Here is an 18,952-nt window from a genome sequence, read left to right on the forward strand (position 1 = left end):
GATCCCTGCCTGCTAACCTGCTAAGAACGTGCCTTCATTTCTTATATAAAGATACTTGTGAATATTCCGTTGTGTGGTGTCCGTCTGTAGTAGTGTGATTGCTCAGCTGGTACGATCGTAGGAGAGGAGCCTCGCCAAGGAGGCCTCCCTACGGCGCTCGGCCTATTCCATAGAGAGAGGTGAGTCTCGGGGCGGGCAGTCAGACATCTTCTGCCTCCCCTGGGGTCGCCTTTCCAACAGCCCTTGAAACACAATTCATCCAACTCAAGGGGCAGTGAGGGCTACGAGATGTGCTCACTGATGTGAAATTCAAGTTATTCCAAAAAAGTATTTGTTCAACGCTCTACTCTCAGGGGTCCCACCGCCACTGGGCCACAATCCTCAAATAATCAAACTTCCCTAGAAAGGAAGACAAGCTGGTTCTTCACACTAGTGCTTCCTTTCTGCCGAAAGTGATTACTCCTTTCCATGTAGGCCAGTCCATCACCCTTCCTACTTTTTACACTCTGCTACATCCCTCTAAAGAAATGGATCGACTTCACCACCTGGACCCAAAAAGACAGTTGTCGTTTTACCTTATCTGCACAAAAGAGTTCCAGGAATACAATACATGGGGTAAATTTCTTCCGAATGAGATCCAAGTCGGACGACCTCAGGGCATTATGCAAGCTGGACCCTGTCACCCTCAGAAGTCTGCCTTCAACTGTTGGAGAAGAGGGGGGTTGTTAGCCCCAAAAAGATCTTGGAGTTTAGGAGTGGTCTTTATTCCTAGGTATGCAATGTCTTTTTTTGCCCATTGGAAATGGGTGAAGGCGACCAGAGATTCCATCTCCCTCTGTGGCAGTGTTAGGTTCAGAAAATACAATTTTGTTAAGTTGATTGTTAGGTTCAGAAAATACAATTTTGTTAAGTTGATCTGAAGTCCTGCCACCTGCTTGTAATGTTCAAACACTGCCTCCAGGGATGACAAGGGAGCAGCTACTGACAACAGCATGTCATCTGCGAACAGGGATATTTTGTGCTCATCTGCCCCGAACGGGATGCCCTGAATGGTAGGGTGTCATTCTTATTTTTGCTGCTAGGGATTCAATGCTTAGGGCAAATAGCGGCGAGAGGGGGCACCTCTGTTGATTCCCTCAAGTCTAGTGTAAACAAGCCGGAGCCAAACCATTAACCAAGAGCCGAGCGCTAGGGAAGGGCTAGTTAGCCCTGATCATGGTGATGAACCGGTCACAAAATCTGTATCTATCCAGGGTGCGGAATAGGAAGAGCCGGTCTACACAGTCAAAAGCTTTTTTTTATATTTGCCTTCTCGAACCGGTGAAAGACTTTCTGCAAATTATCATGTTTATCGGCCCTGGATAAAACAGGGCTTGTCCGAGTGTATCAGGTCTGGCATGAGGTTTTCTAGTCTGCTGGCTAGGACTTTTGTGTATATCTTGGCATCTAGATAGAGGAGCGGTACCAGGCTGTTCGAGCGGCATAAGTGAAGATATTTCCCTGGCTTAGGTAGCACTGATGTAAGGGCCTTCCTCATAGAAGTAGTCACCGTCCCAGAGTCTGCAATCGAGTTATAGAGGCTCACCATTCGCGGGATTAGTTCTGCACCAAATGTTTTGTTAAAGTGGTACATCAGGACCTGGTGATTTATGTGGTTTGAGACCTACCTCTGCGTCGATTGACTCCCCCTATATTGCATTTTGTACTACAGACACCCTCAGGAGCTCCACTTCCTCCAAGTATTGTGTTTGCTCTACCTTCTTGTAGCTATCCGCCTTATAAAGAGTTTTGTAAAAGTTGCCAAAGGCCTGGGCTTTTTCTGGTTCTGTAGATGCTCCCTCTCCCCTCGATTTCCCCCCCCCCCTCCCGTAGCTCAATGAGCCCTATGTATTCTCGTTCCATCTTGAGGTGCAATTGTTTGGCCAAGTGTGAGCCTACCTTCTTTCCCTTCTCGTATGTTATATGTTTTAGTCGTAGGAGGGAAAGTTCAATCCTATTAATATGCTAAGGATAGGATGTCTCTTGTGGGCCTGCTCTGCCTCTAGCAGTTATGCTACCAGTGCTAACCTTTCTCGAGTCCTTTGCTTATTTTGTGCAATATGGAGTGAAATGCATCTGCCCCATATTACTGCCTTGAAGGCTTCCCAGTTGGTAGCCAAGTTGGTGTCTTTGGGGTCGTTCATAAGGAAATAGTCCTTGATGGATTTTAGCAGTTCATCTCACAGGAGATGGTCTCTTGCCAGCGCCGCAGGGAAAAATACGGTGTATAAAAGCAGTCCTTTGCTCAAGTCACTAGGGCGAGCTCTAGATCCAAAGGACACAATTCTTCAAAACTTTTCATGCCTCCTCCAAATGAAGACCCCCCTATAGTTCCAAAATGAAGCAAAGAACTCCGTAGGCCATGCGCAAATCTGGCACCAAGCCATTGGGAAAAATCCACACAGGCAAGTAGCGAGTTACTCACAGCACAACAAGCCCCAGCTGCCCACCTGACTCCCATTGTGGGCAGAACATTGGCCTCCTTCTCCCCCCTTAAAGCTTCCAAAAAAATCCAAGGTCTGCCCATTGGAAAGACTGGGTAGGAAGCCTCTGTTTTCTGCCATGTACGGCAAAACAGGACCATCTTGGGTCTGAGGGGAGGGGAGCGATGGGAGAGAAAGGGTCTTGGCAAATGATTTTCGCAGCCCGCACCCGGGGTGCAGGGATAGGCTCATCAACCATGCAGAGATGGCCAAAATGACATTCACTGGACCTTATGATCAATCGATCCCAGCAGTGGCCATAACTAAGTCATGGAGCATAGCCCTGTGATGGTCACAGCAGCCACAGTATCCCATCGGGAAAATCGATTGAATCCAGTCGCGCCACCTCCATCAGGCCAAACACATAAAAGTCCCAGTGAGACCCCCGACTCTTGCCGAGAAAATTCTGAAAAACTATATAACGCCAGCCATTTTTCCCTGTAGGTACAACGGGGGTCCACACACAACCTCCAGGATCCCTTGTTAAAATTAGCCACGCCCTAAACCACAGCTAACCGCCCCCTGGTACTTGCACAAAACTCTCTGACAATGGCCTAAAGATTCTTGACCATTCCAGAAGTAGGGTGTTACCCGGTAACTTATCCCAGTTAGAAAGAATCCACGCTATGTGCAGAGACCCAAGGGACGTGCACGTATCAACAGAAATGATAAGCTAAAGTTAAACATCTGCCTCTCCTCACAATTGCACGCTGCCCCTGCCGGTCAAAAGGAGACCACCACAAAATCATCACACCTTTAAGCTGTGGCAAGGAGAAGAGGGAAAACCAATAATATGAATAGCCTTAAAAATGTTTAATAGGGGGGGGCGTGGTCTGGCAGCGACCAAAATGTCCACCTAATCTTGAGCCGCTCCGGAGGTGATCCTATCAACCCCCAATATCCAACACTGATCCGCTGAATGCACGGCATCTGACGCCGGAATCGAGGAGCCCTTCTCCTCCGATGCTTACTGCTCCCTCCCCGGTGAGAAACCGAGCCCGTGTGCCGGAGTTCCGGGACTCGGAGTTTTGAGGCCGACCGCGGCCCTTGCTTCGCAGAACCAGCGACGGAGCACCGGCCATGCGTGCAGAGAGGCGTGAGGCGGGAGCACTGAACAGCGGTTGGGGGCGGCGCCTGACACCGGGGACCCCCGGACCGCGTATTACTGCACCTTCTACCGCCCGGATTTGAGTTGGACTGGGCCCGGGCAGCAGCGGCTGTGGAACTGGGAGGCGACCTGTCTGAGCCCCCGGTGAGTAGACCAGACGGCCGTTGGCGCCCTGCGGCCTGCGCCTCTGATCGGGACTCCTGCGGGGCTCCTGCACGCCCGCGCTGAGGCGGCTGAAGCGGTGTGGGATCCACCGGAGCTGCGGGGGGGCCTGAACACGTTAGGAGCCTGCAAGAAGAGTGCAGTGGGGCCCTGATCTCGGGTCTGCGCTGAAACTCTACGGCCTTGTGCGGGGACGTCGGCGGGGGGCCCCTGCCCTGCCGGCCCCGGGGAACGAGGCGGTGCACCTGAGGGACGGATGTGGCTGGCCCTTCCGCGCCTGAGGCCTATGATTGTGGGACCCCAGTGGAGAGTAGGCAGCGGTCCTGATTAACCCGACGTGGCCCGGTGAGCGGAACGTGCCGTGGCGTGGTGTGCTGATCGCGGCGATGGACCCCGGTGACTAAGCCCCTACCTGTGGGGTTGGCCACGCGGAGGCAGATTGGACGGCAGTCTCCTGATCCTACCTGCCTGATGGAGGGGCCCGCTGGATGGTGGGGCCCCCTTTACTGAGGGCTGATGCGCTGACCGGACCTCTCGTTCTGTGACTCACCTTGCCGACGGTGGGGGCCTGCTTTACGGGTGGAAAGACCCATACTGGCTGCAGTGGCTGGCCGTACATGATTGGATCAAGAGAACCGCTTTGGCCCTACCTGGGTGGCGACCTGGTGGAGTGACGTGTGAGTGACCGTCTGCCATCCTCTGTGACCATGCGGGGCAAGAAGAACACAACGCCCCACGCTAATACGATGGACAATTACACGGAGGGCCTGGCCGGTGACGACCTGCCCCGCCCTGGACCATCGAAGGAGCCCCGTGGACCGTCCCTCTCCTCCATTATGCAGGCCATTCAATCCCTGGGCACCACGCTGGAGTCCAAAATAGACAAAATGTCCATCGAGTTAACGCTTCAGAGGGCTGATCTGAACAAGACGTCAGAGAAGGCTACACGGAACGCGGCGGCTATCACAGATTAACAGGGGTCTACCAAGTCGCTGCAGCAACAGGTCCAACGGCTCACGCACCAGCATCAACAGATGGCGGCTCGGCTGGAGGACCAGGAGGGGAGAGCCCGAAGGAACAACCTTAGAGTGGTAGGCGTGCCGGAAAAAATGGAGGGGGCCAGCGTAGAGCTGTTTCTAGGAGACCTTATCTTGAACAGTCTCAAACCCAAAAGGCTATCTAAATTCTTCGTCATAGAACGGGCGCACAGGGCGCCGGTCCCGCCTCCGCGCCCCAGGCTCCCACCGCGGACCATTATTGCGTGAGTACTCAACTATAGTGACCGGGACGCGGTCCTGCAGGCGGCACGGAGATTTGCGGGTGGAGGACGCCACAATACGTTTCTTTCCGGACTTTACGCTCAAGGTCCAGCAGGAGCGCAGATCGTTTGACGCAGTCAAGAGGAAGCTACGGGAGTGCGACCTACGCTACACGATGTTCTTCTCGGCGCGGCTCAAAGTGCTGGCGGAGGGCAAATCCTTCTTCTTCACCACCCCAGAGGAGGCACACACCTGGCTGGAGGGGTGCGGGCAGCGACGGAGAGGCCTGGATGGTGAGGGCAGTTGGAGGACTTCGGCCCCCCGGTCTCCGGCCTCCTCTGTGGAGATACCGAGGGACATGGGCCAGCGCCGCGACGATCTGTCCCCGGGGGCGCGGAGGCGGACCCGCAGCCTCTCGGCATCTCCGGATCTGGAGTGAGGAGTCAGACTATCTCAACTTGGACTGGCGAGCTCCTATGGACATGTAATGTATGATGACATTGTTAATGCTTGCCGGAACCATGATTACTCCTCGTTTTGCTCTCTCATGCAAGGGAGTTGATGGGCTTGCTTTGTGCAGAGGTTCTGTATGTGTCGGACTTGCGGGGACTACTGCATCGGTGATGGCTGTTCGCCCTTACCCTAGCGGATGAGCTCAATTTTCATTAGGGGAGGGTTCCTTATTCATCATGGGCCTTTGGTTCTGGCTGGGATGTTTGTTGGACTACTTATGGCGTTTCATGGGGGGTTTGAGGAGGAGAGCCCCGGAGGGTCGGATTGGCAGCACCACTCACCCCTAAGGTTATCGTTTTTCAGGGCTACAGGCGCTCTGCTGATTGGGGATGTCCGGCGCAGTTGGCAGGAATGGCAGGGTAGCAGGGTGTGGGGCTGTTGTGGGGGGGGAACGGGGGGCTTGGTTCAGGTATTTATCTGTGGTTTTTGTATTCTATCTTGGTTCTAATTCCATCAACATGCTTGCGGGGCGGGGGGAGCGGAGGGAGGGAAGAGATGGTTCTTCCACATTAAGGGCTGGCAGGAGATATGGCGGGCACGCACTCGCATAAGACGCAACATATAAACATTTTATCCTGGAATGTGAACGGCCTGCAGAATAAAATCAAACGGACGGTCGTTCTACAGTACCTCCGCAGACATGCTCCTGATGTTGTCCTCCTACAGGAGACGCATCTGTTGGGGAATCACTGCAGGGCCTTGGACAGATTCGGGTATACCCCCGTGCACACTCTGGTTTTACGACAGGTTCAAGGGGTGTGGGTATACTTATAAAAAAACTCCCTGCCATTGGTTCTAGGACAAAGTTGGTTTGATCCCCTGGGTCGCTATGTGGCACTATCTGCACAGTGGGAGGGCCGCCCTCTGAACTTCTGCTCACTCTACATACCCCCGAGGTTGCACACGTCCACTCTACCGGATGTGGGCCGGTTGCTGCTGGACTTGCCTCCGGGGACGTTAATACTGGGCGGAGATATGAATGATGTGATGGCCAGAGACTTGGATAGGTGGTCGCCCTTGCTGGGTGGGGGGGGGGGATAGCATGAACCTGTTCCGAGATGGACGCCTTCATGCCAGAGGAATTTCAGACCATGCACCGGTGGGGGTCCAGTTGTTGGGTCCCACCCGGGACTGGAGCGTCCCCCCTCGGCTTGACTCTTTTTTCTTTAAAGATAAGGACTTTCGAGAGCGCTTTGGGGAGAGAGTGGATCAATATTTTACTGAGAACGTAGGCTCCGTGGAAACCCCCGGGATAGTGTGAGAGGCATACAAAACCGTGGCAAGGAATTTTGCACAAGCCGAGGTAGGGCGGAGGCGTAAAGATAACTATGCACAGGTGGAACGCTTAGAGGCGGAGATTATGGCTCTGAACAATGAGACAGGGCTCACCCCGGACCAAGACCGAGTTAGACTGCATAGGGCGCGCCTGCTCAGTAAAGAAGTGAGGGATCTCCAGACGGACCAAGCACGGGCGCACGCACTAGCCACCCAGCGCAGAGTGTATGAAATGGGTGACAAGGCGAACAGAATGATCGCCTGGTTGGAAAGGAGAGACCGGGACCGTAGCTGGGTACCAAATATAGAGCACCCAGATGGATCGGTGAGTACCACCAGTAGGGCCATAGCGGAGGACTTTGCACGCTATTATGAGGAGGTCTACCGCTCCCACATGTCTCGTAATGGCCAAGACTGTCGCGACTTCCTTGCCGCCTTGCAACTTCCGGTCCTGGAGGCGGTGGGCAGGGATGTGCTGGAGGCTGAAATCACAGTCAAGGAAGTAGAAGAGGCCATGGGGGATTTACAGACGGGGAAGGCCCCGGGACCCAACGGGTTTCCAGCGGAGGCATTCGGCTGTGTGGCCAGCCACATTGCACCGCATCTATGCAATATGCTCCTTGAGGCGCGTCACGTGGGTCACCTTTCGTGGGATTTGCGCTTGGCCACGATCGTGGTGATCCACAAAGCGGGGAAACCACGGGGTGTCTGTAGCTCCTACAGGCCTATCTCCCTCCTCAACTACGAGACGAAGGTCCTTGAAAAGATCCTAGCTACGCGCCTGGGGGCGGTGATCCAGTCGCTGGTCCACCCGGACCAGTCGGGCTTCATGCCCCACCGGAACACGAGACTTAACCTGCGCCGGCTGTTTGGGGTCCTACAGACAGTCACCGCACCGGCGGGAGCTCCGGCGTCCTTGCTCTCCCTTGACGCCCATATAGCCTTCGACAGTGTCGAATGGTGCTATATATACGCCATACTGGAGAAACTGGGTTTCGGACCGAACTTCTGTTCATGGGTGAAACTGCTGTACGCGGAACCACTGGCGCGAGTCCGAGTGAATGGGGCCACGTCTTGTGAGTTCCGACTGCGATGTGGCACGAGACAGGGTTGCCCCCTGTCTCCGACCCTCTTTGCCCTGGCACTGGAGCCGCTGGCACATTGGGTGAGGACGGACCCGGGGGTGTGGGTGATAGCAATGGATGGCGGTTGGGAAGAGCGTACCTCGCTCTACGCCGATGACATCCTACTATACACCCGGAGGCCGGCGAAATCGATTCAGCGTCTCATGACTATACTACGTACTTTCGGGGAATATTCCGGATACCAGATCAACTGGAGTAAATCCCTCGGCTATGTTTTGACGGGACCCCGACCGCCCGTGGTGGTAGGATGTGAGGGCCTGGTGTGGCAGGAGGCGTTTCGCTACCTCGGGATATGGATTACGCCGACGGCCTCGGAGTTCCTCCGGCTTAATGTACAGCCACAACTTGACCGCTTGCACGGCGACGTGCAACACTGGCGCACCCTGCCGGTCTCCCTTATGGGGAGAGCGGTACTCTTCAAAATGATGGCCCTGCCACGGCTGCTATACGTGATGCAGAGCTCCCCCTTTTCGATCCCGGACCAGGTTTTTAAAACGGTGGAGGCGGAGCAAAGCGGTAGCTGCCCGCGGATTGCCCTTGGTAAACTGTAGCGCGGTCCCTATGAGGGGGGACTGGCGGTCCCTGACATCCGCCTCTACTACTGGGCGGCTCAGCTGGCCAATGTTAACGGCTGGGTTTTTGCCCCGCAGAAGGAACCGGCGTATCGGGTGGATCGGGCAGCCCTGGGCGTGGGTACCTATCTGGCGTCCCTTTACTCTGGGAAACGGCGTAGTCTACCCTTACCCCCCAGACCGCGGTGGTGGTCCAAATCTGGAAGCGGGTGACGAAGTTGCTCGGCTGGGAGAGGAAGCTTACGGCTCAGACGCCCCTATGGAAGGGGGACTTCCTGAGGGAAGTAGTTAAACTCCGCGATCGGTATAACTGGAGCCTCATTGGCATAAACCTATTGGGTGATGTCTGGAAGAGGGGACAAGTGGTGGAATTTGCGGCTTTGCAGTCTGAATTCCAGATGGGGAATGGCGAGTTCCTCCACTACCAACAATTTGCGCGTGCCATAAATTCACACTTATCGCAGGGGGACCAGCTACCTGAGTATGCCCCGCTCGAAGACAGGCTGCTCCTAGACCCAATGATTGATAAGGCTATCTCACTCACCTACAAGAAGTTAATTAATAACCTCCCAGATATACTCGGGCCACTGCGGGAAAAATGGGAATCTGATTTGGGCTTACTAGAAGATGACGATTGGAGCGAGGCCTTACAGTGCCCCAGGGAAGTAGCGATTCGGGCAAGATTCCGTCTGGTACAGCTTCTTATACTCCATAGGTCTTACACCCCACGCACAGTGCAATTTAAAATGGGATACGCGACATCACGCTTCTGCCTGAGAGGGTGCGGGTATGAGGGTACATTCTTCCACATCCTCTGGGACTGCCCCAAAATTCGCTCCTACTGGGTCAGGTTGAAAGACATAATGGAGGAGGTGGTTGTTGGGGCGGAGGTGCCGCTGGAGGCCAGGTGGCATATATTAGGAGTCACAGGAGAGGTAACATGGCCCAAGGGAGAAAAGGTGTGGTTGGCCTTTGCGAGCATGGTGGCTAAGAGAAATATCGCGCGTCTCTGGGGGAGTGACCTGCTACCAACAATAGAGGGATGGGAGCGGGACTTGGACTGGTGCCAGAGGGCGGAGAAGGTCTATATAATAGTAGGGGCTGCCCCAGAAAATGGGAAAAGATCTGGCAGGCCTGGAGAAGGTACAGGGGAGAGTGGATGGACGCCTCGGAGGATGAGTAGAGGGGCCCTGCCAAGTCGGGCATCGCCCGTGATATGTCTGTGTTCCCTCCTTACAGGGAGGCTTTGGTTTTAGGCTCAGCTTCGGGCCGCATTTTTAGAGGAGGGAGGGGGAGTCCGGAGGATAGGTGGTTAGTTGGGCAGGGGACGGACTGAAGGCCGGAGTCAGGCTAGAGGGTACACTGGACTAGAGGTGGAACATCCCAATAACCGCTAATGATTGGACTGATGTGATTTTTGCACTGTAAGGTAATTCTGCTCTCTCACTGCTCCTAAGTGTGTATTATGATGGAACTGTTTTTCTTTCAATAAAAAGATGTATTAAAAAAAAAATGTTTAATAGTCACCGTTTTCAAAAAAGTTCTAGCACCTACTAAAATTTGGTTAAAACCCTACCATTCCACTAAAATTTGATCACCTCCAGTTTGGGAAAAGTTCACACCCCAGTAAAATCATAGCGCGTACCATTTACAAATAAATGCAGGAATGTTCCAAAACTGCCTAATAATGTGTTTTTTCCCAAGCTAACCTACAACCGGCAGCTCCTATTTTGCAGGTCTGCAAACAAAACTATAAGTGCACCAACACGGCCGTAGTCTTTGATCAAAGCTTTCAAATACTTTTTACAAGGCCAATCGCTCTAGTAACCCAAACTCCAAACTGACTTTTGTAGCCTCGTCTTAAAAGAGATTTTTCTGCACCGTACCAGGACAAGAGACCTCTGGGCACCCAGACACCGGACAACAGATGACAACCAACAGATGATAGGCCAGACAACAGACATCTCCCTTCAAGACGACGCAACAGCTACGAAATGAGCCCTGAGTTACGTCTTTTTGTATTTTTGTACACTCTCCCTCTAGCCAGGGTGCTCTCCAGCCCCTCCAGAGCCAAAAGTATGTATAATCTCATGAACTCTACTTCTACATTCTTGTAACACATGCTCAGAGAGCTCTATCACCTTCACCTCCACTGAACCAAATGTTAGTAGTCCTCGCGCACTACACAGCGCTCTCCTACACAACACCTGGTATCAGCACATGACCGACGTAGGCACATTAACTACAAACAGGTCATGTTACGTCTGTTCACTGATACCTCATGCCATAGGCGCAGATACGTTTTATTTTTCAGCGACCATGGCCCCCGGAAACGCAAGTGCCTTGTCCATCTGTACCTATGCAGATCCAACCCATTAGAGTAAAACGCCGTAGGATACTAGTAAACATCACCCAGTATCAAACCAACCCCGCTGCACTATATCTCTTCACCGAGCCAGGTGGCATCCAATCTGAAGTAGTCAATCAATCAATCATAGCATTTGTAAAGCGCACTACATCCCGTGAGGGTCTCAAGGCGGTAAAGGGGGGCGGGGGAGGGGAACGCTGCCACTGTTCGAAGAGCCAGGTCTTGAGGAGTCTCCTGAAGGTCAGAATGTCTTCGGTCTGCCGTAGGTGGATGGGGAGGGTGTTCCACGTCTTGGCGGCGAGGTGGGAGAATGATATGCCGCCCGGCGGTCACTCTTCGGATGCGGGGGACAGAGGCGAGGGTGCGGTCTGCGGAGCTGGCGGGCGGGGGTCTAGCGTGCTGAGTCTGCTGTTGAGGTACGCCGGTCCGGTGTCGTGGAGTGCCTTGTTTGAGTGGGTGAGGAGTTTGAAGGTTACCCTCTTGTTGATGGGGAGCCAGTGCAGGTCCTTCAGGTGGGGTGTGATGTGGCTGTGGCGAGGGATGCCGAGGATCAGGCGTGCGGAGGCGTTCTGGATGCGTTGGAGTTGTTTCAGGAGTTTGGCTGGGGCTCCTGCGTAGAGTTTGTTGCCGTATTCCAGTCTACTGCTGATGAGGGACTGGGTGACCGTCCTTCTTGTTTCGGTGGGGATCCACTTGAAGATCCTGCAAAGGGTGTTGAAGCAGGAGGAGGAGAAGGCGTTGACCTGCTTTGTCATGGAGAGTGTGGAGTCGAGGATGACCCCTAGGTTTCGTGCGTGGTTGGTGGGTGTGGGGGGTACTGCTAGTACCGTCGGCCACCAGGAGTCGTCCCAGGCCTAGGGGGAGGAACCGAGGATGAGAACCTCTGTCTTGTCCGAGTTCAGCTTCAGTCGGCTGTTCCTCATCCAGTCGGCGACTGCCTTCAGTCCTTCGTGGAGGTTGGTTTTGGCGGTGTGGAAGTCCTTGGTGAGCTAGAGGATCAGCTGGGTGTCATCGGCGTAGGAGATGCTCAGAAAGAGCACTATAGGGGAGGACAATGTTTGACCCTAGGACTTTGCAAAAAAGTGATTCCTGAAGGTAGCAGGACCACTGCACCATTGCACAAACACAGCCCTCAATATCTTTGCGGCCCCCTTCTATAATAACAAATGGACCCCAGACATGGAATTCCAATGCAGGGCCGCTCCATCACGCAGGGGGGGAACGAGTCCTATGGGAGGGGGGTCAAACACCAGCACAGACACCCCGTGACGGGGGTAGCAAGATCGATAGGTACACATGTTTGGAGGGGAAGGGGCAACCTCTAGTTGTACGGAAACGTACGTTGTACTCTTGATGTTTCAGAGGCAAAGGAACTATACCGTTGGGCAGCAATGAGAATTGCAGCATGATAATGCACATTCCGGACCTGCAATGGGGCACCTCCACGTTGATGGATTACTGCTGGCAATGTGGGGACCTTGCCTACACCCAGCTTGACCCCGGATGGCGGGGTCTTTGCACCCACATGACCATACACACCCCAACCCTGGTCATCCCTGGACAAAAACTGTCTGAGTTTGTCTCAACATCCGTTACAGAAGAAAACATCTCAGTTGCATCATACTCGAAGAAGAAGAGCTGCTTAGTATTTTTATTTATTTTTTATTTTATTAAGGCTGGGTTCAGTACAAGGACATTCCAGAAGAATTTAAACTGTTCACAGATACTCAAGTAAACTCCAGAGGGTCAAATTCCTACTTCATCGTACACACAAAAGCAAACATTCGCTGGTTACAAATAACCAAATGGGAGATGATGAAGATGATCAACAGTACTGGGCTTGGCTTACACGCTATCAAGGAGGAATTGAGAGCCATCCGGTTCATGGTCATGCAACATCGGTATGTGTTGGACTTGATAACCACTATGGAGGGTGGGATGTCTGTCAAGATTGGTGCTTCCTGATGTACTTGTATTCCCGGACACAATAACAGAACATTATCCCACGCCGTCCAAGAACTGCAGTCTGCTAGCTGACATGAAGGAGGGAGGTGCCCTGGAGCAGGATTGTTTGCATAGTATCTATTGATGGATACCCTTATGGGTATCAAAACTATTCACGTCGTTTATGCTTATTCACATTGCTGTACTTATGTTATGTGGTTTCCTACAAGTGCGGTTTCCTGCACTGAAAAAGCTGTCCTCAAATTAGGTAGTATGCACATAGCTAGGAAAAAGGTAACAGACACCACACATACACACACTTTCTAATAACGTAACTGTCATGTCATGTGAGGAGGATAGAGAAGTTGAAGAATCTACTAGAGGGAGGAATATTAGAATGGGTGAATATGATGTCAATGATTACCGTGATGTGTGCAGGCCTGAAAATGGCATTACCAATAAATACTATATCAACATATGCCATAACCTGTACCCGCAGGACCATGCCAGTACTGTGTATGCAATGTTAATGTATGTCATAACCTGTACCCGCACAGTAGCGCCAACGCCAGCAATGACAATATCAATTCATGTCATAATTCATGCTCTAATGACAAAACTGTTTCTAGCAACAAAAATGCAGATGTATGTTATGAACCGTTTCAGTACCAGTAAGAACAATTTTAATGTATGTTTTGACAACTTTATGCACAATGTTCAGGATGTTGATAAAAATTGTACCAGTGACTGATACATTATTTTCAGGAGTTCCAGTGAACTCATATCATTGTTGTCGAATTCACCCTAGGTGACCTCCCTATCAACCTTGAGTCAGAGATACATGGTTAGATAAGTACTACGACCGACACCTATTGAATACCAAGTCACAGGTGGGGTCTCTCTTAACCTAAGGACAAATGCGCCCAGGGAAAACCCTGATCAATCCCACAGTTAAATAGTTGCACCACTAGCAGGTCTGAGGAAATTGGCCTCAATAAAACACATTTGGCCAAGGACTAGCGTTCCCCAAAATACTCCAAACCTAGATTCTACTTGTAGATAAAAACACACTACCAATCAGGACACGACAGGCACACCGCACATAGTGATCATATGCTCCTCATGCCAGACATCTAAACACATACACATTGGCCCACACTAGCTCACCCCGAGGTCGAGAGCCGTCTGTGTCCTCATCAGATGCCCGCATTTGTTGATTTATGACTGAGATACTTTTTTGGAATGTAAAAAATGTAATTACTTTATTGTACCTTGTGAACTGTCTATAACAGCGGCCATAACTTTGTACACTGAGAGACTTTGAGCAGACGCATTCTGTTGAGGCTCTCCTGGCTGTAGAATTTAATTAAACCAACTAATTCCTGTTTTGCCAAACGCCTCTTGCTTTTTCATTTATTTAAGGTAAACTCACATCGGAGCAACAAGTGTATTAGTAAATGGACTAGTACCCCATAGGGGAAGACTACTCTGGGCCTTTCTCCCACAGTGCATCTGCTCTTGTGCTGCATTCAACTGTCCCAGCGGTCTCTGGGATGCAAGTGCCACTCACTCCAAAGCCACAACAAAGAATTATGGGCAGTGGAGGTACAGCACACACCACCTGCTAGTATCATACAACAGCTATACAAAATAAGAATCTGATCATAACTACCCGTAAAGGACTGCCTCCCCCAATTCCATGACCGGTATACAGACTCTGGAGCACAGCGATTCAGATCTACTTACTAGATTTGCTCTCTCACACTGGGAGTGGCATCTTGCTTTGCAGTCAAGCTATTCCCTCTTTAAATCTATTTTTAGGCCAAAAGCTCTTTATCATAACAGAAAAGATAAGTTCAAGAAGAACAAGCATTTGCAATGCAATAGGTCTCGCATTTGTGAGAGTTTGAGCTATTGGCATTGTAAATGACAATGCTTTTTATTTGTGTGTTTTGAAATCCTACAAGCGGTGTGTATACACGCACTTTGTACTTCTAGTCCTTGCTTAGGAGAAGCAAGGTTGGCAGTAAAAAAGGCGCAGTTACTGCCAGCCTTGCTTCTTGTAAACAACAACTATATGTACAAAGTGCATGTTTATGCACCACTGGCAGGTATGATGGACAACAGTGGTAGAAACTAAGAACGTGAGAGAAAGAGTAGAGCAAGGTAGAGTGAGAGAAAAGGTGAGACTGTAGTGCAAAATATAGAGGTAGGAAAGGGAAATGATTTAATTTTTATCTTACACTGAGAACTGGGGTAAACCTGAACAGTAATCTAGGGGAGCTCTGTGAAACAGAACCATGGCTATCAGAGGAGCAGCAAGAGCAGTGACACGTACCCCAAACAAATCACTTAGTCAGACATAGCGCATGCAAGCACACCGTATACACTTTCTCTATTCTCTCACAGTACACACGTTTAGACACTCAGAGATGACATACAGCTCTTTCTGTTAGACCCACACAAAGGACACAGGCACAGGCACTATATCTCAAGCACGCCATATGCGCACACTTACTTTCTCTCTCTCTGCACTTTGAACCACATTTCATTACTCACCAGACTTTCTTCTGCTGGCTATATTTAGCAGCAAGGAATGGGAACAAAAATGTTTAACTGCTCACGTAAGATAAGAAAGAGGACAATGGCCCCCCTGCTCCGACCCTTAGCGAGGAACAGACGTAGGAAGCGGCGCTTCTGCATCTTTGACACACGCTGTAAAGGTAAAAATAAGCCCAGGTTCAGGGGTCATGTAATAATGCACTAAGACCCCGTTGGGATGCCACCTCCTACACTGATGTGGACCTCTTTAACGTCTGAACTCCAAAAGAGACTCATAGTTTAGAGGCCGGAGGGATGACCTCACTGGCAGGGCCGGACAGGATGAAAAAAAAGAGACATGCAGGACAACCCAGCGCCAGCCAAGGGAGCAGCACGTTCAGCAACAACAGAGCTGCCGCTTCACCTATTCCACCTCGCACAGCAGGAGGAATGCACACAAACAGCCACGCCCCTCTTCACGATACAATAGGTTTGTTAACTAAATAAATAAAATCCGATTGCACTGACTAAGACGGGCGTAAAGTGGCTGCAGTTTAAGTTGTGGCGCACAGAAAATAGGCAAAGAGTACTCCCGAAAAACAGATTAAGATTTCAAGTGAAAGTAACTGTATTTGGTCGGTACTGTTCTATGAAAAACGGAAGTGATGTATTGCTGCTTGGACCAATTAGGAAGTAGCAAAGAAGAGGGACACTGCATTTAACCAATAAAAAAGCAGCAGGCCGGACATAAGTCCTTCAGACTACAACAGGTCTTCCAGACAGCACATGAGCTGTTTAGGCTCGACCTAAAAATGATGCACAACATATTGTTAAATGTCTTTAGATCAGCAAACTTATTTGCGATTTGTTGGTGTACTTTTTGATTGTGATTACCTTGCATAAACTTTTTGCTACAGGTCTTCAGTTCTTCAAAAATGTAGTCTTAGTTGGGTCTCTACAGGATCGTTATGTACCTTACCACTCAGCCCGCATTGAGATGTGCAAAACAGCATTAAAGGATAAACAGGCAGGTAAGAGCAGAGTCACTTTATTTACTTTTTCTTTTTTGAAAACTTGAAAGATGTCAGCTTGCCAAAGCCTATGTAGCTTTTCACACAGTTTGTGCTTAATAAAACCTGGGTGTAATTCCGTTAGGATACACATGCAGTTGTTATGGGAAAGTATTTCTCCAAGCTTCTGGATATCACGTTGATCCTGACGTGTGTGCATGGCATACTTTTTCTAACAGTACAGCATTGGATTATCTCTCGTCTTCAGCTTTATCATGGCAGAAATAAGATTCTCAGTATGTCTGCTTTGTTTCCAGCTAAACAGGGTAATGTTTTGAGTTCATATAGGGAATTCATTTCAAGACTACAGTACACTAATTCTTCTTGATGAACAACCCCGAGTGATGCCAGAGAGACAAAATGAGGAAGAGCAGTCCTCATTTATACAGAATGTTTTCATGGAGACAGTGAAACTGTTGTAATCATTCACAACCCTTGGACTTACAGTCATATACAATGCCTGCATTTTGCAAAAGAAATTTCTCTTACCAAACCAGTGAGTACAAATGTAACCACTGCCCTTGACATAAATTACACTCCTAAATCTAGTGAGCATGTTACCAGTAAAGGGAATGGCGAACAGATTTGTGCCACCATTCAGTATCGCCGATCTTTATATCCGTTGAGAGTCTGCTGGGCTGTAAGCTGCTTTGGTCCCCGATGTGAAGAACCTAAGCAAAAAAAGGGAGCTATCATACATAATAAGACATAACTGAAGTGTGAGAGAGTGGTTTAGTGAGTTGAGGCGGCTTGGTGTTCAATGCAAGTAGCAAAGTACTATTTTGATTGAAATCTGAGCTTGATCCTATGACAAAGAGCAGATAGAATTGACATCATGAAAATGTGCAAAACATTCAGAAGTACCAAAACAGTTAAAAGATTGAAAACACTATAAACATCCCATGCCAATTTATAAAATTAGAGAAACAATAAGCACAATAAGCAAAATTACACCAAAACGACAAAAATCCGTTAGGGAGAACCCACAGATATTCTTATAAAGCTTAAGAGAAAAGAGCACAGCAAAGTGGCAATTGTGGTCAATGATCGTGGTCCATGTCCCTCTATTTTTTTCCTCTATATGCAGCAATACAGCTGCTTTGTGCACTGCTGCTAAGGCTGCGTGCACTGAAGATAAGCAACAACTTAATATGCAAGCAAGTGCGGTGTGCAAGCTACCAAAATCAGTGGCATAAAAAGGGTGCCATGGGCTCTAATGCAAACTAGAACAAGCATTTGCAATGCAATAGGTCTCGCATTTACGCAAGTTTGAGTTATTGACATTGCAAATGACAATGCCTTTTATTTTTGTTTTCGTTTTTTTAAACATAAATAAAAGTCATTGTCATTTACAATGCGAGACCTATTGCATTGTAAATGCTTGTTTTAATGGACTTCGACCACTGCTCCTACCCCATTTATTCACCCATCACTGCCTGACCAGCTTTGACAGTTCTGTAAAACCAGTGCACAGCCAGTAGAACAGATGCAGCAAAATGATAGCACTTTTGCCTACGTCATCCACCACTGGAGCGCAATGCTAGTGCAGATTTGGCCTTTTAGGGCTCCACACACTATCCTTTCCACGCCTCTCCTCTCATGAGAAGGGAAATATAACCTGCTTTCCAGTGAGAAGACTAAGGCACATTTGACCAACAGCGTAGAGTTTTAAAGTACCGGAAATCCAGCAGCATAGGGAAATCACGTGGACTGTATATCAAAGGAGCCATATTTCAAATGTATACATTAGATGAGTATAAACCTCGCCCCCCCCCTAGTTTGTGTTACTTAAAGAGTCGCAAGTAATGTACTGAAAAGCCACATAATCACAATAGCGACATAAAAATGCCACGGTTATGGAGACTTAAAACTTGGCAGCTATCCATTTGGCTACTGCTGTGCACGCTTGAGCATCTCCCAAATCAGAAATGTTAACTCGGACTCCATTCCTCTGGCGCCTTCTGGACGCGTTGTATATGGGACCGTGTTAAGCCAGACAGCAGTCACCGGCGCATCCGCCTCTGCTCTGTGCCCCCTGCGGTCTGCCCCCTGGCATCCTGAACATGATGTTCTGGTCTGTCTCCCGCCAAGCTTCTTCTCATGCGCTGTGAGCACCATAGGCAATCTTTCTCACGAGGTAACAGTTGTGACCTCTTTTGATTTTTTAATTTCAGTAAAACTAAATAAGAAATGGGACTGTATCATCGTTTAGCAACAAAGGGTAAACGGATTTTTTCCTGTAGGAGCTTTTGCTTCGCCTTTTCAAAAATGGTTCTGTCCACAGGCGTACTGCTGCTTAAAATCAGTTCCTTCAATGCTCTTTCCTTCTCTGCCTTTGAGGGGGACACCTTAACTCTACTTTTACTGTTGGTCAACCCCTCGAACGTCATGTGGAACACCTTTCTATTGTGACCCCCAAACTCACTGGCCGAGATCCTGGTGCTTCTGAACACGGCTTCTGAAGATCTTTTGC

The 18,952-nt window shown here is 49.9% G+C and overlaps 1 protein-coding gene across 2 annotated transcripts in view; it reads left to right on the plus strand.

Annotated features, from left to right (window-relative positions):
- FAM135A (family with sequence similarity 135 member A) overlaps window positions 1–18,952 on the plus strand; it is a 938,545-nt gene that overhangs the window by 851,503 nt on the left and 68,090 nt on the right. For both annotated transcript variants that reach the window (XM_078648016.1, XM_078648017.1), the window contains one exon: window positions 16,327–16,440. In XM_078648016.1, coding sequence (XP_078504142.1) covers window positions 16,327–16,440 — 114 coding nt within the window. The remainder of the gene's footprint in view (window positions 1–16,326; window positions 16,441–18,952) is intronic.

Source organism: Lissotriton helveticus, chromosome 6 (genome assembly GCF_964261635.1).
Source record: "Lissotriton helveticus chromosome 6, aLisHel1.1, whole genome shotgun sequence".
Taxonomy (NCBI): Eukaryota; Metazoa; Chordata; class Amphibia; order Caudata; family Salamandridae; genus Lissotriton; species Lissotriton helveticus.